The 25,602-nt window shown below is 43.1% G+C and overlaps 2 protein-coding genes across 6 annotated transcripts in view; both read left to right on the forward strand.

The window, feature by feature from the left end:
• dnm3b (dynamin 3b) overlaps positions 1-1,803 on the forward strand; it is a 30,817-nt gene extending 29,014 nt beyond the window's left edge. The window contains exon 21 of the mRNA XM_070541765.1: positions 1,611-1,803. Coding sequence (XP_070397866.1) covers positions 1,611-1,653 — 43 coding nt within the window. The 3' untranslated portion in view covers positions 1,654-1,803. The remainder of the gene's footprint in view (positions 1-1,610) is intronic.
• A 3,869-nt stretch (positions 1,804-5,672) lies between these two features.
• On the forward strand, positions 5,673-25,289 carry LOC107384381 (SUN domain-containing ossification factor). 5 transcript variants are annotated; one of them, XM_054742858.2, is made up of 24 exons: positions 5,673-5,893; positions 8,701-8,821; positions 8,922-9,005; positions 9,862-9,995; positions 10,102-10,200; positions 10,273-10,411; positions 10,491-10,608; positions 10,690-10,814; positions 10,884-10,951; positions 11,026-11,133; positions 11,226-11,331; positions 12,844-12,864; positions 13,157-13,212; positions 13,909-13,991; positions 14,252-14,308; positions 14,399-14,455; positions 14,541-14,622; positions 19,280-20,533; positions 21,023-21,110; positions 21,225-21,329; positions 21,528-21,682; positions 22,378-22,472; positions 24,505-24,560; positions 24,657-25,289. In XM_054742858.2, the coding sequence occupies exons 1-24, from the start codon at positions 5,826-5,828 to the stop codon at positions 25,110-25,112; spliced, it is 3,735 nt and encodes a 1,244-aa protein (XP_054598833.1). In that variant the 5' UTR covers positions 5,673-5,825; the 3' UTR covers positions 25,113-25,289. The 5 variants fall into 5 exon arrangements, with proteins under 5 accessions (XP_054598833.1, XP_054598914.1, XP_054598987.1 ...); XM_054742939.2 differs by having other exon boundaries at positions 22,381-22,472; XM_054743012.2 differs by having other exon boundaries at positions 10,102-10,191.
• The last annotated feature ends 313 nt before the right edge of the window (positions 25,290-25,602 follow it).

The following is a 25,602-nucleotide window of genomic DNA, read 5'->3' on the forward strand; positions in this document are numbered from 1 at the left end:
GTTACCTGTTACAAAACAAAAGTTATATGTTACAAAACAAAAGTTACCTGTTACAAAGCAAAAGTTATATGTTACAAAACAAAAGTTACCTGTTACAAAACAAAAGTTATATGTTACAAAACAAAAATTACCTGTTACAAAACAAAAGTTACCTGTTACAAAACAAAAGTTATATGTTACAAAACAAAAGTTATATGTTACAAAACAAAAATTACCTGTTACAAAACAAAAGTTACCTGTTACAAAACAAAAGTTATATGTTACAAAACAAAAGTTACCTGTTACAAAACAAAAGTTATATGTTACAAAACAAAAGTTATATGTTACAAAACAAAAGTTACCTGTTACAAAACAAAAGTTATATGTTACAAAACAAAAGTTATATGTTACAAAACAAAAATTACCTGTTACAAAACAAAAGTTATATGTTACAAAACAAAAGTTACCTGTTACAAAACAAAAGTTACATGTTACAAAACAAAAGTTACCTGTTACAAAACAAAAGTTATATGTTACAAAACAAAAGTTACCTGTTACAAAACAAAAGTTATATGTTACAAAACAAAAGTTACCTGTTACAAAACAAAAGTTATATGTTACAAAACAAAAGTTACCTGTTACAAAACGAAAGTTATATGTTACAAAACAAAAGTTATATGTTACAAAACAAAAGTTATATGTTACAAAACAAAAGTTACCTGTTACAAAACGAAAGTTACCTGTTACAAAACAAAAGTTATATGTTACAAAACAAAAGTTATATGTTACAAAACAAAAGTTACCTGTTACAAAACAAAAGTTATATGTTACAAAACAAAAGTTACCTGTTACAAAACGAAAGTTACCTGTTACAAAACGAAATTTATATGTTACAAACAAAAGTTATATGTTACAAAACAAAAGTTATATGTTACAAAACAAAAGTTACCTGTTACAAAATGAGAATTACATGTTACAAAACAAAAGATATATGTTACAAAATAAAAGTTACCTGTTACAAAATGAGAATTACATGTTACAAAACAAAAGTTATATGTTACAAAACAAAAGTTACCTGTTACAAAACGAAAGTTACCTGTTACAAAATGAAATTTATATGTTACAAAACAAAAGTTACATGTCATAAAATGTAAGTTGCGTGTTAAAAAACAAAAGCCACAGTTACAAAACATGTTTCAAGTTACAAAACTTGGTACAAGTTCAATTTAATAGTGTCCCAATCCCAGTTCCATAATCCGTTGGTAAGGTCTTACTTGAACACAAAAATGATGCTTGCTTGCAATGATTTAGGTATGTACTGCCCCCTGTCGCCAGGGAAAATACACACTGTCACTTTAAAGCCGCACAAGATGTAGCATGAGCCCAGAATTGTTAGTCTGTGTTAGTGAACTGAACGTTTTAATCCTGGTTTAGATGTTTGTGTTGATACTCTGACTTCTCACAAGCTGGCATCAACTCCAGTTAGTTTTAAACCTGCCATTTATGAAGAGACAATTCAAGTGAAATCTCTGTCTCACTTACATCTAAACTGAAATGTTTCACTCTTGTGAAAAAGTTAATCTATTTCACTTTTTTCTATTTTCTCTGTCTCTTACACCTCTACCTTTTAGTCGACGGCCTCCGCCATCTCCTACAAGACAAGCTCCACCGTAATCATCTGGGCAGGAATCCTTGTACCCATACCACCCCCACCCTAACCCCTACCTAGCCATGGCTCTGGTGTCCTGGTGTCCCCCTTTTGTGAAGACATGGAGGTCTTTGACTCCTTTGACCTCAGTATTCTGCCAGGTGAAGACGTCCATTATATCTATGTACATTATGGTTCTTGTCTCGTGGTGTATGTGTATGTGCGCTTGTTGCTCGCCTGTGCCCCAGGTTTGCTTAGCAGGTCCACTGCTCCGTACCCCCACCCTCCCACGTCGCTGCTTCCACATGACAAATATGCTCAGCAGTCATACTGCTCTACTCATTCCAAAATGCAGCATGGTACATACACTGCTCTTATTGCATGGGAGTGTGTGTACGTAGTGTGTGTGTGCCATTTTGTGTGCGTAAGTATTTGGGGGAGGGACTAATTTGCCTACATATAGGCAGTTTAATTTAGTATTGTAATAATTTATTGTACAACGCCCCTCCAAGTGTTAATTAACAGCTCAACGTTCTCTTAGGGACAAAAGTTGTATCTTAGTAGAAGTGTGTACCGTAAATCCTCTAATACAGGCCGGGCCTGTATTTGACTCAAGCACATCAAGCTCCAGGCCTTTATTGGAAGGAGGACCAGAATTAGAGGCAGGCCTCAATTTCTATTTGAGCAAAATGAAATAATGGTTCGCTGGAGTTTTTGACAATTAAAATTGCGCCCACATTTGCAGAGTTAAACACGTTTCTTTTAACAACGGTAGTTTCTGCTTCAGCCCTCTCCCCCCCTCCCCCTGCTTCAGCCCTCTCCCCCACAATAAAAAACCGGCAATTATTCACCTCCGCCGACTCCGACACCGGCCAAAATATGATACCCGGCAGTTAATTAAATACAGGCTAATATTAGAGGATTTACGGTATATACGTTTCTCTGTGCAAATAATAAAGTGTGTGTTTGTGTGTGTGTGTGTGTGTGTGTGAGAGAGAGAGAGAGAGAGAGAGAGAGAGGACACATGCATGTGCTGTCTTTCTGCATGTTTGTCATCATTTATGCTCTTTCATGGTGGAAGCTGTTAATGCTGAGTCATGAAAACTCTGCAGGCTCAAGTTAGTGTTTGACTTGAGTGAGCTGTTTTGTGTGTTGTAGTAGCAGTCACACACACACACACACACACACACACACACACACACACACACACACACACACACACACACACACACACACACACACACACACACACACACACACACCACAGCAGGGCTGAGGAGCACCTTCAGTACTCTCTATATGGATAAAACAACCTCGATAAGACGTTTCACCTCGTCATAGGCGTCCACCTGTGGTGTATCGATGGTCAAAATGTGGCCCTCAAGCTCTGATTCAGAGGCTGATGGACCAGATAGACGTAAAAGATCAAACGAAAGAAAACATTAGTTTGTTCAGCCCTTCTCTTCCCCCTCATTCTTCCTCATTTGGATTTTTATCTTTCTCCGTTCGGACTGGAGTCAGCCTGTCAGCAGCTGCATCAGAGCTTGAGGTTGTATTGTCGATGTTCAAGTGCTTCTCTGTCACTTTGTTATTGTGTATGTGGGCCTAAACTTTGTTCTGGTGTATATAGGTAATGATAAGGAGACAGTGTACCTGTGGACTATTAAGACCTCATCAAGAAAACTAGCGCTTTAATCGTTCTCTGTGTCTCTATTCACTATAAGCTCTCTTCACCCTCGGTTAGACGGCCTTACTGGCACCAATCGCAATTCTTTATTGCCAAAGTTATTCAGAAGGAGATCAGTAAAGTTAAAATAAACGAAGAATCAGCTGACGGTTTCAGTAAATGTGAAAAAAATTTAATGAAAAAGAAAGTGTTGAATCTGGGAAATGCATCAGTTGCTATTTTCTGTGTCTGAATCGCTCCTCAATAAACTACTTCCTCATATGTTTGACTGAGTTTTTATTACAAGGAGCAAGTGGCATGCTGGGTACACCTCACACACACACACACACACACACACACACACACACACACACACACACACACACACACACACACACACACACACACACACACACACACACACACAGCACCATTACAGCATCAGCAACCACCTGAACTGAAGCCCTGATACCAGGAAGGACGGATCCATGTTTTCATGTCGGTGACATCAAATTCTGACCTGACAGCAGAAATCCAAATTCATCCGACCAGGAAAGTTTTTTCCAATCTCTTCTGGTCCAGTTCTGGTGATCCTGTGTGGCCAGGAGAGAAACCTGGTGTGGTCTTCTGCTGCTCTGGAGCAACTGTTGGGGTTCTGCAGACCTTGGTCAGAACCAGAGCTGTTGTATTTGATCAGGAGGCAAAACAAATAAGAAAATGTTGATTTGGAGACGTGATGATGGTAATATGAATTGAAGAGGACATAAAACAGCTGTACCTTGATCAAGATTATGGTACCACCACAATCTTAGGGTTACCAAAATATCTAATGATGGGTTCCTTCTGTTTTCTTAACTAGCTCATTCCCATCACTCTGAAATATACCAACCAAACCTTCCATCATCTCCCCATACAACCTTACAAGATGTTCCGGCATTTTAGTCTTCACGCAGGGGTGAAGTGGGCAGAATGGATCTCTTTGTCACTATATTTATTCATTTGTGCTATTCATAATTCATAACACGAAGCCCATTTAACACCAATTAAGTACTGATACAGGTACATGTTAACTCACTGTTTTCCAGGAAAGTTGATGCTATTTTATATCTCAAATATTGTAAATGGATGTGAATGGTTCATGAAGAGTCCACAGCTTTATTTTTGAAAATAGCATTGACCTGTTATTAGCCTTTAATAAGGACAGTTTTTTCTTATTGTAGAGTGGAAACAAACATACTAGTTCTTCATCTCTCATACATTCAGTATATTATTATTATTTGTTTATTATTATTATTACTATATTAATGCTTATAGTAGTTATTATTATTATTTTTATTATTATTATTGTTATTATTATTTTTTGTATATTTGTATGCTTTCACTGAAGTGCCAGAATCAATCCATGCTTCTAAGTTTATGGAAAGCGTCCTTCTGATGATGTGGGCACTTCCGAGAAGTACAATCTTCTGGATTATTATTAGTAGTAGTAGTATTATTATTATTGTTGTTGTTGTTGTTGTTGAGCCTTGATGTCCTAGTGAATTTTCATTTTAGGCTTTCAAAATTACAGATTTAAGGAAATGGCTCCCTCTACTGTCGAGAGGTGAAAATGCTTTTACTTTCGTAAAAGACTGCAATGCGATGTTTCTTTTGTTTAAATATTACACTAAAACGTGCAAATACTAGTCTTTATGAGATTAATGTACAAAAACAACAGAATGTTAAAACACAAATTGGTTAACAAACTTACACTATTTCTAACAGATATCTTACACAGATCTCGGATCTGAGGGATCTCTGCAGCCAAGCTGCTGTTTGTACACATTACTCTCGCGATACCTCGTGTCAATGAGTAATTTCTTTATATTTAGTTACTATAACAAACCCAGCTTTTTTTTCCTTTAAGGTGATAAATAGTGCACGATATGAGTTTAAAATGATCGCAGAATACTTTCACAGCTTAAAAAGTCAGCAAAACAACTGTTTATTGAAGGTTACGTTATTTCTCATCAGCTGTTCTTTTCCTTTTACCCAAAGCGTGATTATTCCTCACTTCAAAAAAATTATAACTATCCAAGCTGACGACATTCAGATGCGTCTTTGAAGTAGATAAGCCTCATAGAGGATATATATATAGATATAGATATATATAGATATGTATATATCTATATATATAGATATAGATATAGATAGATAGATAGATAGATAGATAGATAGATAGATAGATGACTTGCGTTAGCGCCTCTTGACCAGGTTTTATAAAACGAGCGCTCCCAGAGTTGGAGCTGCGTCACAGCATTACTGCTTTCTGATTGGATGTTAGTTGCACTGGGTTTTGGTGGCAGGTTGTTTATAGCCAGCCAGGAAACAGCCGTTAGTGTTACTCTAGACCTGGGAATGCGTTATTATTATGTGTGAGGTTTACAGAACACACCCGCGAGTTTACATTTTACGCAGCAGGTGAAGACAACAACTAAAAAGAAAACGTTTCTTTGAATGTGGTGAGAGGATGTCTGTCCCGACAGGAGAGGGATGAAGATGACACGACTGTTGTGGCGAATCCTGCTGTCAGTGTGGCTAAGTGTAACTGTAGTTTGTTGGTGAGTTTAGTTTTGCTTCCTACGTTTCATTTAAATGGTGTTTTAGATTATCAGACGCTGCGAATAAAGGCGAGCTTGTTAAACGACTCTGTTGTTTACATGGCAGTAGTTTGTTGGCTAGCTTGACGTTAGCTGTGATGTGGCACCTGGCTGACTTCTGACCTGTTGGGAGGAGTGAGCCTCTCGTGTTCGGAGGCTGCTCTAGGCAGCCGAGGAACGAGTTGACCTATGATCATGGATTACTTCATAACATCGGTGCTTAAGCTGAGTTTGGTGCTTTATGTGAACCGTAAGCAGCTCCTAACAACAACACCCTGGGTGACTTTGCTCTGGCTGTTGACCACCCATAACTACGACCTGTTTGGTTAAAATGAAGACTTGATGTTTACCAGGGGCTTGGGTTCACCAGCAGACAGGATTAAACCCTTCTTGGGTTACAGTTATGTCCCTAATCCTGTCAGTTAGTTTTTGTGTCTGTTAGAACTCAGTAAAACCAGCAGAGAGAGATAATGAGAGATTATTATGAGCTCAGTCCATGATGTTAGAGGATAGTGACATCATAATATCCTCTGACATCAGCAGGGAGGGCATGATGATGTAATATGCTAGTCAGAAATGTGTTGGAGATGTTTGCAAAGACCCATGCATTGCTTTAAGTTTGTATCAGATACAGTTAAGGTCTATTGAAATGTAAAGGCCTAACATGTTTAATCCTGGAAGATCCATTGACCCTTTCAGGATTTTACCAACCTGTCCACACTGATGCATTTCTTTGACTAGCGACACATTTGAGTCAGTACCTTGATTTTCTTTATAATCTTTTTATTTATAAGTAACACATTAAATAAAATAATACTGCATGTGTTATTTTAGTAATAAGGTAAACATGTTGTAGGCGTGTGTAAGAATGCTTACACTAACCATAATAAAACATTAATATGTTTAGACTTCTCTGACTCTGAAACAGAAGCAGTTTTAGGTATTAAACTACTAAAATACCTTTTCAGCCTGTTTAAAAGTTTCCACTGTTGTACTTTGCGCCACATTTAGACTCTATAAAAGCAGCACATCATCTGTACCATCCATGCCAATCATCCTCTGGCCACTTTATTAGGTGCACCTGACAAATACCAGGTTGGACTTCCTCTTGCCTTCAGAACCACTTTAATAGACTCAAATCTATAATAATGAAGTGGCCAGTGAGTGTAAAGGACATGTGATGTTAGGTTAGCTGTCCTGAAATCACTATGATACTGTGAAGGAAGTGATGGCTGTGTGTCGTGAGTTTTCAGACCTAACCTGCTCTCAAGATGCTGAATTCAAGCTTGAAGTCTTTGTGTTTTACAGTAAGCCATCCAGTTTATGTTTATTTATTTAGCAGACGCTTTTATCCAAAGCGACTTACAATTTATAACAGGGTATCCGCGGGTCCTTGAAAAGTGTTAAAAAGTCTTAAATTTACTTTTCCCAATTTAAGGCCTTGAAAATCCTTAAAAATGACAAATAATCTTTAAATACAGTTTCCAAAGGTCTTAAATTACCAAAGACCCAATAAACTAGATTATTTTATTTCTATGAAATTTTTGTGAATTTCTAGTTAGTGTTCAGCATTTTTGTGTATAATATTGGCAAAAGCGGAACCGTACACGTTCAGCTGGTTGTGAAAGGGGGCTATATTTAGATGAGCACATTAGCTGGTTAAGCTAGTGGGAGCTTGCGCCATGGGGAAGTGCAAGTTTAATGGTAACTGGGTGGCTAATCCTACGTTCCCGACGTGGTTAGCACCAGTTCCAGGCAATAGCTGGAAATTATAGCAGAAATTTAATTTTAAAAAGTAGCTTAAATTTGGTCAAAGTGGCCGTAAAAAAGGTCTTAAAAAGTCTTAAATTTGGCTCCCTTAAACCTGCAGATACCCTGTATAACCTGTAGGGCGTGTTGTGATCTGTGGGGGAAACCGGAGTACCCGGAGGAAACCCACGCATGCATGGGGAGAGCACGCAACTCCACGCAGAAAGGCCGCAGCCGAGCCGAGTTTCGAACCTGCGACCTTCGTGCTGCGAGGCGACAGCGCTAACCTTGCAGCCCATCCAGTTTTCCTCCATGTTTCAACACTATTTTCATGCCTTGAGGCCTCCTCATATTATGGCTGCTGAGTTTAGCAACGCCTTCATTTGAACCAGCTGAGTGTTTACTCTGAAAACATCAGAACTCAGGTAACCTTGGATTAGCTGAAATCCAAGCCTAGATTTTTCACGAGTTTGTGCAAAAGTAGCTGCTGACAACCCTGCTGTGGTCCTGAGATGGAGAGAAGCTCGACGCTGTGAGTCCCGGTGGCCGAGTGTTCAGATGTTACTGGTTCTTACCGCCTCTCCTCAGCTGGGACTGGGTTTTGACTTGAAGCCCCCCCCCCCCCCCCCTCTCTCTGTTTGTGTGTCTTTCACATCAAAACGCGGATTTCATTTAGATATGTGGAAGTTGCCGTTTTTCCACAGATGTTAGGAATAACACACCTGGTCACATATTAAGCAGGTGTAAAGTTGGCAGCAGTCATAAAACCATTCAGAGCTCTATCGCGGGATTTCATACTAGTGTGGTGCAGATTAGGTTCAGGCGTGTGTTCTCACACTGATAAGATAACATGTTATGTTGGGGCACAACCCACCTGGACTTTCTCATGGCTGTGGCTTTTTCTGTGACTCACCTCCTGAAGAGAGAACAAAAGCGTGCTCCCACAACCTTCTGCTTTTGTAAATAACAGTTTGTGTGAAACAGCTGTGGGACTTAAAGATTTCCTTCCACATCTGCAGGTTCTGTAGCTGTCATGTTGGGTGTCTGGAGCCGGGCCCAGAGGCCCCGATGCCCGTGTCCTCCCAGGATGTCCCGTCAGAGGAGGAGTCTGGGGAAGAGGCGCCTCATCAGAAGGTGGCGGTTCGTCACTGAGTGAAAATCACATTTGAATGTTTGCCTTTTAAACAGTGATTTACATCTATGACAGTGATGTATTTGTGTTTTTTCCTTCCACCTTCAGGTTGAGCCAGTCTGGGACTTGCCTGCTCAGTTCTCACCAGAAAATGAAGAAGTGGGAGGCGCTCGTCCCTCTGCTCTGGAGCAGGTGACACAGCACATGGATAGGAAACAGTTTGAGGAGAATGTTTCTAAATGAGCAGGATTTCTGAGGCTTACCCCAGCTTTCCACAGGAGCCGTCAGCAGCACGTTACTGCAGCAGCACGTCATAGCTGCTGATAGGAACCGCTGTGGTCAACAGAACCTTTTCCACTGGAGCCGTCAGCAGCGCGAGTCGGCCGCGTCTCAGGAGCAGCATGTCGCGGCCTTTACGCGCCGGTTCTATTTTCTACGCGCGACGCCTCTGAAACGGGTCAAGTTCGAAATTTTTGGGGAAGGAAAGACAGGAAATCAGACGCGGAAACGGAGCGAAGCTACCGAGATTTTCAGAATAAAGAACGTACTGCCTTCCGGTTGCTTTACTTTTAAAAAACGTTACGAACTGTGTGGCCCCGTGAGAAGTTATCACCTAGCTAGCGGTCTCCTTTGTTTTTCAGGTCCGTATTGGCGATTATAAAACGGACAGAACATAAAACACAAACCATGTTGTAGTTTTCTCCTGCTTGTTGTTGTGTTTACTGACGAAGTCACTCGTGTGACTTCGTGCTCGGTCGGTGACAGCTGCTCCCCTGCTGCTTCGCGTCTCGTGGGAAGGGCCAAGCAGCAGCTTACGCGAGCAAGACGTGCTGCTGCAGTAACGTGCTGCTGACGGCTCCCGTGGAAACCCGGGGTCAGAACAACACGAGTCTCAGATGATGAAACCTGCAGGAATCTTCTGTGTTTAAAGTTCTTCCAAATGCAACACGCCATCAGGTTTTCATTGGTTGTTTCTGGAGCTGCTTCTCCTTCAGCCCGTTAGCTCTGGTTAGCGCTCCGTGTGGATCTCTGTGTCTGTTTCCATCAGGACTTTCCAGCAGAGACAGCTGCTCTGGAGGCAGATGTAGGAGCTCCACCACCTGAGCAGAGTCCTGAAACATCCGTGTGCCGGCACGAGGACTGTCCTCCCCCCTCTGACTCCGGTCCCAGCACCCCTAGCAGGCAGGCTGCTGTGACCTCACACGTTTGTCTTTAACGGAGTTCTCACATGGAGCTCAGAGTCTGGTAAAGATTCCTTTCTGCTAAAAGCTTTGCCGTTATGTTTCAGTGACAGGAGTGATGTGTCTGCTGAAGCTGCTGCTGAGGTCTCTGACTTTGACTGCGAGAGCGAAGGGACCAACCCGTATGATGACGACAGGTGCATGAAGTAGGAAAACCCGTCAGAGGTTCCATCGGAGAACAGCTGCTCTCTGAACGTTTGCTCTCGTTACCTCCTCAGCCCTCCTCTGGTTCTGGAGAACACCTCTAATGCTCACACTGCAGGCACCAAAGCCCACACTGCCCCCCCACTGAGTCCTCCAGCTGTTCCTAGCACCAAGCATCTGGAAGCCAACATGTCCCACACACTGAAAGAGAAGGTGAGGCACTCAGGTGAGCTACTTCCTGTTTCTGCCAGGGGAAGCGTCCCACCTCACGTAGTCTCCTCATCTCTGACAGGACCTGAGTTCCCCCGGCACTGCAGACACGGACCCCCCTGTGAGCAGCAAAGACCCCGAGGACATCCCCACGTTTGATGAGTGGAAGCGTAAAATGATGGAGGTGGAGAAGGAGAAGAGTAAGACCAGAACGGTCCCTGCTTCTTATTTCAGTTAAAAGGTGACATTTATGAGAGGATCTCTGTGGTTCTCCTTCACAGCCCAGTCCACCCACACCTCCAGCAACGGCGCCTCCCTCCCAGTGAAGAAAGTCCAGAAGAACTTTAACAACTACGCCTCTGTGGAGTGTGGAGCCAAGATCCTCGGTGCTAACCCAGAGGCTAAGGTCTTTCTTCTTCTCTGGTTTTAGAAAACAATGTTTGACAGCATATTGAGTCTGTTGTTCCCTCTGCAGAGCACCTCCTCCATACTGAAGGAGAACATGGACATGTACATGTTAAACCCATGTAGCACCAAAGTATGGTAGGTGCTTCTGTGTGGCGTCCTCGCTGCTCCTGAACGTTGGAGTTTAGAGTTTGTTGTTCTTTCTTGCTCAGGTTTATCATTGAGCTCTGTGAGCCCATCCAGCTGAAACAGTTGGACATCGCTAATTTTGAGCTTTTTTCTTCCACCCCTAAAGACTTCCTGGTCTCCATCAGCGACCGGTATGAACCAGCCTTAAGAGGTGTACACTGTCTGTCTGGATCTGTGAGCTTCCAGACGTCTCTGCTTCTGAACCCACTCTTGTTGTTTGCAGGTACCCAACTAACAAGTGGCTGAAGCTGGGAACGTTCCACGCCAGGGACGAACGCACAGTCCAGAGTTTCCCATTGGACGAGCACCTTTATGCAAAATATGTGAAGGTGGGTTTGATTTTCTTGTGTTTGTTTTTTTTTATAAATTTCCACGCCTTGTTTCTCCTCTGCTGATGTAAAACAACAAGTTGACCATTTGGGTCAGGAGTTTAGTAACTTTGTGTTTGGAGATTTTGGAACCCCCCCACCCCCCCCGCTTATTCATCAGTGACGTAGGGAACAGATTTAATGCCACTTGACCGTTTAAAAACTTCAGACCGTCACAAAAACATCAGATATGTATCTGATTTAGGGATGGGTACCTTTGACATTTGAATCGATTCGGTACTAATTCCCGGTACCTAGGAATCGATACCGGTACTTAACGGTACCAATTTTCGATACTTTTGAGTGTTTAATATTTTAATTATCTTTTATAATTAAATATATATTTTTCTCAATATATAACCATATTTGATAAATATCACGATAAATAACATACAACTGTTTGTATTTTAACATCGTCCTTGTAGTTTTATAAGCTGATAATTAAACTGAAGCAAACATCTTTACTGTGAACTAAATTTACTGTGTATCTTCATTCCTTTTGCCATCCTTGTTCATTTGATTTTTCCTACTGGGAAGTTAGAATTTCCAAGGAGAAAGCGAACGCACCATTAGCTGATAACAATGGTAGCAATGGAAGCTAACATATCAAGCTAACGTTATCTTAAACAGTTTATTTAGCTGCTGGAGCAGATTAAAACGATGATGCCTCACACTTAGATCGTTGTCGCTGGTTTCATCTTCACCCAATCACCCGTCGCATTTAGTAAAGTGAAGCCAAACTTTAGAGCGCGTTCATGTTCTTCTAGTCAGAAATTCGGAGTTCCGAGGAGAAAGCGAACGCACCATTAGCGAAACGGAAGCTAACAAATCAAGCTAACGTTATCTTAAACATTTTATTTACCTACCGGAGCAGATTAAGATGAGGATGTCTCACTTAGATCGTTGTCGCTGGTTTCATCATCACCCAGTTACCCATCACATTTAGTGAAGTGGACCCAAGCTTTAGCGTGCGTTCTTTCTACCATGCTGCTCTGTTTACAACTGGCTCGCAGCGACCGACGACATAACGCTCTTGCGCATGCGCAGCTGTCTAGGCAAGTTCTCGTTATGAAGGACGGGTACCGAAACGAAGCACCGTTTCAAATGACGTGAATCGGTGCTCAGTCGGTACTGTAGAATTTGGTTGGTACCTTAAAAAGTACCAAATTCGGTACCTAATGCTAATCTGGTTCAGTACCACATATGAAAGTGACCTGCATCGGATTTGAACAAATCAGATCCGTGCTGTTCAGACTGTCTCAAAAACATCAAATATGGATCACACGTAGGGACAAATCAGGTTTGATGCACTTTTGTCTGCAGTGTGAACCTAGCCTTAGCTAGTGCTGCTCAGCATGTAGCTCTGTTCCTCGTGGTTCTGTCTGAAGATCCAGCCAGCCATCATGTCCTGTTATGGATGCCTGTTTAAATCTGTTTGTTTTTCTCTGTTCTTTCCTGTTTCTTCTGCTTCAGATGTTCACCAAGTACATAAAGGTTAGCCTGCTCTGCTGTGGTGGGGTGATCTGAAAACACATGATCCTAACACACTAATCAGTTACCAGAACCTGATCTAACCAAGCTGTCTGAAATCCAAACACACACACACACACACACACACACACACCACCAGGCTCTGTTCTTCTGTCACATGATCCACTGATGATTGGGTTTCCTGACTGATGCAGTAACTCACTGGCAGCTGCTGAGGGATGATTTCTGTGTGGAGTTATTCATAAATGAACTGTAAATGATCCCAGTTGCAGTCTGACTCCTGCATGGTTTCCAGGTGGAGCTGCTGTCTCACTTTGGCTCAGAGCATTTCTGCCCCCTCAGTCTCATTAGGTAACACACACACACACTTTTCTATTAACTCATTCACTGCCATTGATGACTAAAGTCGTCATTTTAAAGCCAACCATTCACTGCCAGTGCATGTTTTTACTGTGTGGGCGTCGGACGAGCCCCCGCACCGCGAGAACAAGCATCTCATCTCTAAAGCCGATCTACATCTGCGTAGGTCACACGTTACGTGATCAGGAAGCAGAAAATCCATGTGTTGGGAGATCGTTTGGGGCCGCTGCTGTCCACAATTCAGCAACGGATTATGAAAGAACGGATAATGCTCGAAACACGCAGAGTCTTCCTGATGTAAGAGGCGAGACTCTGCTTTGTTTTGGTTGTTTTGGCGTCGACATCATCCTAGTGTGCAACGTTCTGTCACTTTTACGGCCCCCAGCTCGTCTAGGAGCCCTGATTGTGGAATTGTTAACACCTGGCTCAGCTGGAGCCAGGAGAACAGGAGGAGCGCTGAGGCTGAGTCCCTCTTGAAGCCACAAAACGGACAGCGTCCGTAACAGTCACTCTTAAAAAAAACACTAAAAACGGTGAGAAACGCTGGCAGCGAAGGGCTTTACTGATCAGGAAATGGCTGGCAGTGAATGAGTTAACTTGTTTGCTTCTAGAGAGACGGGCTTCAGCAGACCTTCGTTCCTGTCCCCGCTGGCGTCCAACTGATGTTGCTCTGTTTTCCTCCGACAGGGTTTTTGGGACGAGCATGATGGCGGAGTATGAGGAGTTTGCTGATCCTTCAGAGAGGCCAGATGATCAGGATGATGATTTAGGTGAGACAGAAACCCTGGTCTGCTGTAGAGGTCTGGGTCATGTTTAACCCTCCCACTGTCCTAATGGGTGTGACCCCGCGAGGAAAGTTGATTATTGAGCAGGATTGATGGTTTATCCCTTGGGTTTGTGTGGCGGGGGGAGGAGTGAGCACCACCTCACCCCTGCCACGTGGTCCTCAAGGGATAAACCATCAATCCTGCTCAATAATCAACTTTCCCCGTGGGGTCACACCCATAAAGATGTTTCATCCTTCCTACAGATTATCCTCCTGGAGTCTCATCTGGAGAAGCTAAGAATCTGATTGGATCAGCAAAAGGTTTGAAAGCAAACACACCTTCACCTCTAAAACATGACCATGCTTGTTTTAAACCCGCAGAATAATTATTTGTGTAAATGTTCTCTTCAGATGTGATTCTGAACATGGTGAACAACATAGCTGTCAATGTTCTGGGAGGAAGCCCAGGTATGGACAAGAGGCCGTGTCCTATTGTCTTCAGTTTTCTCTCATCTGTGATTGGCTGAGTGAGGTTTGCTGTTGCTTTTCTAAGGAAACCTCTCGTCTCTGGGAGTCAACATGTCGGAGTCACCTGAACCCACTGCTACTCCTGGTGCTACTGACCTCTCCACAGCGTGAGTACTGGTCCTGAGCTTCTAAAGCCCAGTGCTCCCTGTTCTACACCCAACCCTAACCACTACAGCCGTTGGTAGGATATACAGCTGGTTTATTTCAACTGTGTTTATGTAAAGGGCTGGTTTACTGAGAAACCATTTTATTATTTCTTATTATAAATCTGTCACTCTTAAGTTTTTCATGCTGAAAAAATAGTCTCCTACACCTATCTCCTGCAGTAGCTTCTGATAGAAAATAGATGGTGAAACTCTAGGATTAGAAAAGCCTGACAGATCTACATCACACTGTCACTTAACCCTTTAGGTGCCATAGTTTTTCAGTAAAATATGAATTTTTTACATCACTATTTAAAGAGCTTGTAGCTTAAATCTGGTTAGAGACAGAGGAATATTGTAAATGAGAAATATCTTCAGTACGAGCCAAATTTTGTGATAGGAACAAATTCACTCACATAATTTGCATATTATTATAAAAAAATAATAATAATTTGCATATTGTGACGTCATCAGGTGGCAGCCATATTGGATTGCATCACATTTGCAGATTTTGTTGTTTTTTTTTTAAATATTTTTGTCTTATTTTCTTAGTGTTATTGTTTATGATACATATATACATATTCCTATGTAGACATATATAACTATGTGTATATATATATATATATATATATATAATATTTATTACTTTATTGGTATTTTGTTATGTTTATTGCATATCAATCAAGAACACGGTTTTTGGTGCTTCAGTTTCATGAACACATTTCACTCATCCTGTCTTTGGTTTATTTTGTTTATAATTGTTATTGTATATGTGTGCATATATACATATATATATATATATATATATATATATATATATATATATATATATATATGCACACATTTATAGATAGATAGATGATAGATGGATAGATAGATGGCTAGAGAGATGATAGATAGATAGATAGATAGATAGATAGATAGATAGATGATAGATAGATAGATAGATAGATAGATAGATGGATAGAGATAGATAGATATAGATAGATAGATAGATATAGATAGATAGATAGATGATAGATGGATAGATGGATAGAGATGATAGATGATAGATAGATATAGATAGATATAGATAGATATAGATAGATAGATAGATTGATAGATGATAGATAGATATAGATAGATATAGATAGATGGATAGATGGATAGAGATGATAGATGATAGATAGATATAGATAGATATAGATAGATATAGATAGATATAGATAGATAGATTGATAGATGATAGATAGATATAGATAGATAGATAGATATAGATAGATATAGATAGATGGATAGATGGATAGAGATGATAGATGATAGATAGATATAGATAGATATAGATAGATATAGATAGATTGATAGATGATAGATAGATATAGATAGATAGATAGATATAGATAGATAGATGGATAGAGATGATAGATGGATAGAGATGATAGATAGATATAGATAGATATAGATAGATATAGATAGATATAGATAGATAGATAGATGGATAGAGATGATAGATAGATGGATAGAGATGATAGATAGATATAGATAGATATAGATAGATATAGATAGATAGATTGATAGATGATAGATAGATATAGATAGATAGATAGATAGATATAGATAGATATAGATAGATGGATAGAGATGATAGATGATAGATAGATATAGATAGATATAGATAGATATAGATAGATTGATAGATGATAGATAGATATAGATAGATAGATAGATATAGATAGATAGATGGATAGAGATGATAGATGGATAGAGATGATAGATAGATATAGATAGATATAGATAGATAGATAGATGGATAGAGATGATAGATAGATGGATAGAGATGATAGATGATAGATAGATATAGATGGATAGAGATGATAGATGGATAGATAGATAGATATAGATAGATAGATAGATAGATAGGGGCTGAATTGATCACCAGCGGAGTTTTCACCGGCCCGATCACCGCCACCACATCCCCCCTCCCCCCTGGCACGGTGGATCAAAGGATCAGACCCGGTACGAGCCTCCCGCCACGTCTCTTTTCCCGACGCGGAATATCGGACAAGATAAGGGCTGGATGGGCTGCTTGTGTAACCGTGTCGTCGCTGACGGACTCTCTGTTGCTGCGCGCTGAAGCCACGCTTTCTGTCTCGCTAGAAGACGGCAGATCATCCTCGGACAGGAAATATTCTTCCTCCGAATCCGAATCTGCCAGTACAAGACGAAGAGCTTCGTCAGCACTGAACATTCCTCTCGGCATTGCGTTTTTTTTCCTCTACCACTCGCTCACTCTCACTCGCTCTGACTGCTCTGACAAGCCCCACGGCTCAGCGACTGGTGGGCGGGGTTCAAGTTCTAAATACTCGAAAAGTTTGAATAGTAACACACCCACAAATGCTGCTTGGATTGAAGTTACAGGTGTCTGCCTCCCCGCAGTGTAACGTATTAACTGCGCGGGGGCTCATTTCTGCTGCTGTGGCTTATTAAATCCAACATTGCTGCTTGTCGCAGTTCTGCGACTTTGGCGCTTAAAGGGTTAACATTCACGGACTTACCCATCTTGACTCACAACGGGGAAGGCTGAGAACGTCTCGGCTAGTAAAAGCTAACCGTTAGCATTAGCAACTCCACCACACAGCAGAACTCCTCCAGGCTTGTGTTATTTGTGGAGGTAAAACATCAACGTTGCAGAGCAAATGGAGTCCGTGGTAGAGGCATGTTGCTGTTAGCCAATCAGAGGAGAGGTGTCCAAATATCAGGAAGTAAGAGTCCAGATCCTTCTGACAGTTGCTCCTCTGGCTGAATTTTCCGTGCTGAAACAGACTCTCCAGAGAACAACGTACAAGGCATTCAGTCCTGCTTGAGACCACTGCGAATGTATTAAAGCACGAAACAACTTGACCTTGACCAACCTTGACCAAGGTTCAGTTCTAGGGCCTCTACTATTCGCATTCTATATTCTTCCTCTAGCTGGCATCATTCAGTCTTTCCCAGACATCTCCTACCACATCTACGCTGACGATATTCAGCTCTATATGTCCTTTATGCCACACCAGTTGGACAGGCTGGCCACCCTTGTACTCTGCCTGACCCAGATCAGTAACTGGCTGTCCAGCAACTTCCTAGTCCTCAATGCTAACAAGACAGAGACCCTGATCGCTGCACCCCCGGAACTTCAGCCACAAATCGACAGGAAATTGCCTCTTTTTGCCCATCAGCCAAGGCCAACATTAGAAACCTGGGAGTTATTTTTGATCCAGCTTTAAGTTTAGACTCACACGTCAAAACCATCTCCCGCTCTTGTTTCTTTCAACTGAGAAACATTTCAAAAGTCCGTAAACTGGTTTCTACTGCAGATCTGGAAAAAATCATCCATGCCTTTGTGTCATCACGCTTAGACTACTGTAACGCTCTTTTTACTGGTCTCAGCAAAACCTCCCTCTCACGCCTTCAAGCCATCCAAAATGCAGCAGCCAGACTCCTAACCAAATCCAGCAGACGAGCTCACATCACTCCAGGTTTACAGTCCCTCCACTGGCTCCCGGTAGAATATAGAATACAGTTTAAAGTTTTAGTCCTGACCTATAGAGCTCTTAACAACCAGGCTCCAAGCTACCTATCTGAGCTTTTATCCCCACACACCACCTCTCGGAACCTTAGATCCACATCTGAAAACCTCCTGGCTGTTCCTCGAACCAGACTGAAAACCAAAGGGGACAGGGCCTTTCAGACTATTGCACCCAGACTTTGGAACAGTCTACCTTCAAATCTCCGTCTCTCTAACACTGTAGATGTCTTTAAAAATCATCTAAAAACTCACCTTTTCATCCAGGCGTTCCCTCCCTAAATGTTCTAAAAGATGGCTTTGTTCTTGTTCACACCTTCACTTTGTTTATACTCATGATTTTATTTACTATTTTATCACTGCTATTGTTTTTCTGATGTTTTTATTGGTTAGAGGTATTTGCCCTGATCTTTATCATGTTGTACAGCGCTTTGTGATTTATATCTGAGAAAGGCGCTACATAAATAAACTTTTACTTACTTACTTACTTGCCTTCACAAAAGCCACGTTTTCCTCTCTTCGCCCAGTTAGTCGTCTTTTATTGATTTTCCTTCGTTTCATGTGGCACGAGTGTTTTTTGGCAACATACCTCGCGGACCATCGAGATGATTCTAACGAAACTCTCAGAACGATATAGCTGGACGTTCGTCTACAGCTGGTGAATGTTTGGAGTCAACCAAATTCAAGATGGCCGCCACGGCCACTTGAGTTTAGCCAAAAAAGAAACGGAGCTGGCTATGCCTCGTGAACTTTACAGGTATCGAGTTCATAGTTGGTGTGTTTCCATCTGAAGTCCTTTACAGCCTGCTCTGAGAGCAGTCTTCACGCTGTTTTAAAAACAATCCATCATTCTCTTTGAACATCTTAGGTGTGTTCTTGCTGTGTCGTGGTTCTAATTCCATGCTTTCGTTCTTTTTAAACACAGAAACAGTTTTGTTTACCTGTTTTGTAGCTACAGTTTCGCCGATCCTCTGTCCCGGTCTAATCCTGTCGGCGCAGCCTTCTAAACTTCAGATAAATGTTGAAGCACAGATTAGTCCAGCACTCTCAGATCTAATTCAGCTCTTCTCTCTCTAGTCCAGACTCTGAAGATGAGCCTGTTTCTCCTCCGCCTCAGACCGCCGAGACACCAGCTGATACTGATGATGAAGATGTCCGTGGTGGTGATGATGAGCGGGTGCAGGAGCTCCTCCAGCCGAAGGACACTATAGTCATTCCCTTAGGTAAAGAGGAGGAGGAACCGATCAGCTCTACAATCATTCTTCTGGACAAAGAGGATCAGGATGAAGACAAGGAAACGAGGAATCAGGAGAACGTCTGCTGCTCCTGTTCCTCCTCCTGCTCGTGTGCAGCTTCCTTCCAGAACCTTGTTCTGCAGCGGTGTTCAGCCGAAAAGAGAACTTGCCAAGCTGCGGACAGAGAGCCAGGACCTCCATCTACCCTGACCCCTACTGGACAGCTGTCCCCTAACCCTAGCTCTGAGCTCCAGCCACGTGGTCCTGAGGAGAATCGGCTTCCTGAAACAGAACGGTCCTCTGAGCTGGGGCCGGAGACTGAAGCTGTCCCATCAGAGCCGTCTCCACCTGCTGAGAACACAGAAGCTTCCAGAACTGAACCCAGTGTCCTGGAGCCCAGTCGGACTCAGAACCTCCCTAAACCCAGTCTCACTGAGACACCATTTGTCCCTGTTGTGGAGACACCAAAGCTGTCCTCTGAGGACACTGTAAAGGAGCCGGAGCCAGAGGAGAGCCTGGCTGAAGATCAGCGTGTGGAGCCTACAGCTTCTCTCAGCTGCTCCGTCTCCGTCAGCGTCTCCGTCTCAGTGGACCAATCAGCAGCACCTCACAATGATGTCCCTCAGTTAGAAACGAACATCACTGTCCAGGAGAAGACATCTCAGGCTCCACTACTCCCCTCCACCTCTACTCTTCCTTCAGAGCATCACATTGAGCCACCACCTGTTTCCGAGACCCCCCCAGCTTCCACTGAAGACCCCCCCTCTGCTGCAGACACTGTGTCCCACTTTCGCCCCCCTGCTGATCACGTGGTCGTCACGGATACGAAAACGGAGGACAACACAGAGGACATCTCTGCGTCCTCGGCAGGCAACGGTCCGCTGGTTCCTCCGCCTTTTCCAACCGCCTCTCTCGCCCCCCCTCCGTCCCTGTCAGACATCTACGCAGAGCCATTTAACGGGTCGGAGCAGAACGGGAATCTGCTACACGGGTCCAACCAGAAAGAGTCCGTCTTCATGAGACTCAACAACCGCATCAAGGCGCTGGAGGTGAACATGTCGCTGAGCGGGCGCTACCTGGAGCAGCTCAGCCAGAGGTGAGGCTCCTTAAAGAGCAAGTCACCCCCTACCAGAGTCTAACTCCACTCTCACTTCATGTTTGAAAAATGCAACAAATGCTGTTGCCTGGCAGACCGAGAGGGCGGAGCCGCTAACAAATACACACACACAGGCTCACGACAGCATTGTGACATCATAATGTACCATATGACATCACAGCATACAGTACCTCTAAGCCAATAGCGGTGGCAGATTTAAATTAGAATACAGTGCAGAGTTTTTACCTGGCGACGGCACAACACTGCCAGTTTTAGGCAGAATATTTAAATTTTAACTAAGATGCACTGAAGTGCCAAATTATTGACGACACGTGTCTGCAGCACGATTAGACACTCGTTTATTTAGTTTATCAGCAAAAAAAAGTTAATTTGGGGGTGACTTGCTCTTTAAGTTATGATGAGAAAAGAGCGGGTCCTCTGGCTCAGGAACTCCTCAGTCTGAAGACCTTCCCATGTTTATAATCACAGGTACCGAAAGCAGATGGAGGAGATGCAGAAAGCTTTTAACAAAACCATCATTAAACTCCAGAAAACGTCCAGGATAGCAGAGGAGCAGGTGTGCTTCCTGTCCGACTCGTCTGGTCCTTTTGTCCAGTGAAACAGAAATATTCTGAGCCTGTTGTAAAAGTGCAGAGATACGAAACCCAGCTGTTATTTCTTATGTCTGCAGGATCTGCGTCAGACTGAATCCATTCAGCTGCTGCAGGGTCAGCTGGAGAACGTGACTCAGCTCGTTCTCAACTTGTCTGCTAGAGTCAGCCAGCTGCAGATGGAGGTAGATCCACGTCTGCAGGCCGAACACCTTCTACATCTCTCAGCCTCTTACGACCGGCTTAATCCGGTCTGGATCTGTGTCATCTACTGCCGCTCCAGCAGAGCTCCTGATCCAAACAGCTGGGGATCTGGTGTGCTGGTCTAGTGTGTGTGTTTTAAGAAGCACACCTAATGTTGATGACTAGCTTCTGTTTTCCAGGTCTCAGACAGCCAGAACTACCTGCTGCTTTCTCTCGTGTTGTGTTTGTGTCTCGGCCTCCTGCTGTGTGCCAACCAGTGCCGCATCACAGTTCCTTCAAGCGCAGAACCCGATCCACCCAACCCAAAGAGCTACAGCAGCTGCAGACCTGAGAGGTAGGGCATGACCTTTTGCCCCAGTCACCCCTTCTTTCCACCGGAGCCGTCAGCAGCACGTTACTGCAGCAGCACGTCTTGCTCGCGTAAGCTGCTGCTCGGCCCTTCCCACGAGACGCGAAGCAGCAGGGGAGCAGCTGTCACCGACCGAGCACGAAGTCACACGAGTGACTTCGTCAGTAAACACAACAACAAGCAGGAGAAAACTACAACATGGCTCCAAAAGGTTTGTGTTTTATGTTCTGTCCGTTTTATAATCGCCAATACGGACCTGAAAAACAAAGGAGACCGCTAGCTAGGTGATAACTTCTCACGGGGACGCACAGTTAGCAACTTTTCTTAAAGTAAAGCAACCGGAAGGCAGCACGTTTCTTTATTCTGAAAATCTCGGGAGCTTCGCTCCATTTCCGCATCTGATTTCCTGTCTTTCCTTCCCCAAAAATGTCGAACTTGACCCGTTTCAGAGGCGTCGCGCGTAGAAAATAGAACCGGCGCGTAAAGGCCGCGACATGCTGCTCCTGAGACGCGGCCGACTCGCGCTGCTGACGGCTCCGTGGAAAGAAGGGGTCAGAATTCAATTCAATTCAAATTCAAAAATACTTTATTAATCCCAGAGGGAAATTGATTAAGAAGCTCTGTTTGTGGAAAAAATATGAATAAAATGTTCTTCTACTTAATGGTTACTGTTTGTTTAGCAGGCAGTCTTCCTTCTGCGATGAGACCGGTCTGAAACGGAGTGCTTCTTATCCTCTCATACACTCCGAGGCCTTCCAGGCAGCCTCCACTGAAGGTAGGTGTGCATCACATCACCAACCACAGGATATGGAACATGAATCGGTTTCTCACTGCAGCTGTTGGCTAGGGACAGAGACCAAATTTCTGCTGGAATCACAGAATCGGAAACTTTAGTCTCCTACACCTATCTCCTGCATTAGCTTCTGGTAGACGGTGAAACTCTAGGATCAGAAAATCTTGACAGACGTGCGTCACACTGTCACTTGCATCCGTGGACTCCGTGCCGATATTGACTCTCAACGGGGAAGGCTGTTGTTGGTTTAGCGTCCAGGAAACAGAAAACGTCTTGGCTAGAAGAAGCTAACCGTTAGCATTAGAAACTCCACCACATGGCAGAACTCCTTCAGTCTTGTGAGTGGAGATAGAGCATCAACATTGCAGAGCAGTGGTAGAGTCAGGTTGCTCTCAGCCAATCAGATGTCCAAATATCTGGAAATAAGAGTCCAAATCCTGACGTCTGAAGCTGTTTTCTCTTCCAGCTGACTTCTACATCCAAACAGGCACACCGGAGCTTTTTTTCCCCCAGATTACGATTTACAAGGCATTCATTCCTACTAGAGACCAGCCTGACTGTTTATGAATCCAGCTGATAACCACACCTTTATGTAGTTTTCTGATCTGCTTTAATTATTTAATAATCACCGTGTTTCTTTAACCCTCTGGGGTCCACAGACGCGTATCAGCGTCTTTTGAACAGGTCTGATTTGGGACGCTGTAGCAGCAAGACTCCGCCTCGCTGAGTTTCGGTTTCAGTTCAGCTTTAAAAAGGAGATTATAAACTACACCCCAGTTTTTTGTTAATAGGCAACGTAAAAGCGGAGTTATACTAAACTAAAAAAACTACCTATTTTTAGACAATCTGATAACTTGTCAAAACAGCAGTTTAGTAATCCGTGAGAGGGACTGTGCTTGTGAACATAAAAAAAACAGAAAAACACGAGATCCTTTTGCTGTTGGTGGACGTCTCACATATTCAACTGATAAAAAGCATCGTTATGTAGCTGAGAGAGAGAGGAAGGCCACACGAGTAACGAGATGTGCGCAAAAAGGAGCCGCTTGGCGGGGAAAGGAGTGGCGCGAACGGGGTAACAACAAGCAATTAGACAGATATTGACGGTAAACTTCATATTTTGGAGCGATCCGGACAGATATATTGTCTCTGCAGTTTAGTAGGCTTCTATTAGGCTTATATAAAGGATGATGAGAAGGATAAATGTCCACCAGGCGGTGCAGATAGTACGGCTGTTTTTTGAACTGGAAGCAGAGGAAGTGGACGGAGACTCACAGCCAGAGTCTGAGGCAAACAGCGAGGATGTTGATGACGATGTGGCAGATCCATCCTTCCTCATAGAAGAGTTGGGTCATGATGAGGTAGAGGATGAAGGCAGAGATCCAGCTCCTCAGAGATCCAACAAGAGGAGTGGGCGGCGCCGCGCAGCTGTCAGATCTCGATCCCCGCGGCGTGAGACAGAGCCACTCCCCACTCCAAAATGCATGTAGATTATTGCCAAATTAATAAAATAAGTAAGAATTCAGATAGTCCAGGTTTTCCTGAAATTAATGATACCCCATAAGGCAATATTTATTGTTTTTATTAGAAAATACAAAAGAAAAACCAAGATGAGTCAAAAACGGTGATTTACACCCTGAACCCCTGAGGGCTAACAATTTTTATTTGTTATTTTCTAATTGATTCATATTTTTATAAAGAATCTAAATTATAAAAAACATTCGTCATAAATGTTTGTTGGTTTCACAGTAAAATAAACAACTTTTTTCTGATCAGATTTTATGTTTTTGAGTGATTTAAGGTCTAATATGCATCCCCTTTATGTCCAAATATAAAGAATAAGTATAAATTCATAAAGTCCAGGTTGTGCTGAAAAGATCGATACCACATAAGGCAGTGGCTATGGTTTTTATTTTGGAAATACAAAGGAAAACTCTAAATTAGTCAAAAATGGCAAATTACACCCTGGACCCCAGAGGGTAAAAACAAGAATTCCACCTGGTTGTTTGGTTTCCAGGCCCAGAAGTCCTACATGCAGAGGAGACCCAGAGTCTTGGTCCAGCCAACAGGAAGGTGGGTGGAATTGCCTGCTCTGAGAGGATGTAAGAGGACCTTTAGATCTGACACAAACCTTCTTTCCTCCCTTTGACTCCACTCTTTGCTGCTTAGAGGAGACGGCGTAAGGTGAAACCTCTGGACAAGGTGGAGACGCTGAAACCGTCTTTTGAAGATTCTCCTGGACTGAGTAATGGAGCTGTTGGATGCCACCATGCACCCGTCAGGACACATGCTGCTCTTCTCAGTAAACAGCTGCTCCAGCCCGCCTTCAGAGACTCGCCATCAGAAGGTAGCTCAGAGGCATCATCTCATTCTGATGACCCGTCTTTCTGTGGCATCACCTCTGCCTGCCCTCGTCTCTGTGATGGGCTCCCTCCACCCAAATCCCGTGCAGAGAAGCGGGCGTTAAGACGCAGGCGTCCGAAGCCCAGCTGCACGGTGGTGGACTTGTTTCCTGCTCCTCGGAGGGACAAGGACAGACTTTTACCCATTACTCTGCGTGACATCATAAACAGGAAAACAGAGCAGCACTCTGGGACATTTGTGGCACTCACAGGTCCGGCTTGAGTCTAAAACAAACCCCACATCCCACCGGCAGCTTTAAGTCTCCGAATGAGAAAATCTGTTGGTTCTCACTGCTAATTTAATGTTCTGTTCGTGTTCTTCTTTCCTTTTATGTCAAACATGCAAATTTGGTATAATTTAGGTAAAGAAATGTTTTCCAATAAAATCTTTCTTCCTTTTTGGGTGAGTGTTGTTTTGATAGATGTAGCGTCACGAATGGCCTCTAATTTGTGACAAAGGTCACATTTTCCCAGCTGGGTCAAGCTGGGTCGACTGTAAAGCCTGATTTATGCTTCTCCGTCTGCGTCAGTGCGGAGACACGCAACGCCATTACCCGTTCTTGCATAGGGCTCCGACAGGCACGCACGCAAGTACGTACGGAGTCGAGCACTTTTTTAAACATCCGTCGAACGAGACGGATTACGCAAGCTTGTGATTGGTCAGGACCATAGACTGTAAATACTGGACAAACGGATTCCATTGGCTTCAATAA

The sequence above is a fragment of the Nothobranchius furzeri genome, chromosome 11, assembly GCF_043380555.1.
Source record: "Nothobranchius furzeri strain GRZ-AD chromosome 11, NfurGRZ-RIMD1, whole genome shotgun sequence".
In the NCBI taxonomy this organism is placed as follows: Eukaryota; Metazoa; Chordata; class Actinopteri; order Cyprinodontiformes; family Nothobranchiidae; genus Nothobranchius; species Nothobranchius furzeri.

Excerpts from the sequence above, each read along its gene's own strand:
- LOC107384381 (XM_054742858.2), top strand. The coding sequence starts at position 5,826 with ATGAAGATGACACGACTGTTGTGGCGAATCCTGCTGTCAGTGTGGCTA. Across the intron at positions 8,822-8,921 it reads CGCCTCATCAGAAGGTGGCG|GTTGAGCCAGTCTGGGACTT; the intron begins GTTCGTCACTGA and ends TTCCACCTTCAG. Across the intron at positions 10,609-10,689 it reads GGAGGTGGAGAAGGAGAAGA|CCCAGTCCACCCACACCTCC; the intron begins GTAAGACCAGAA and ends TCTCCTTCACAG.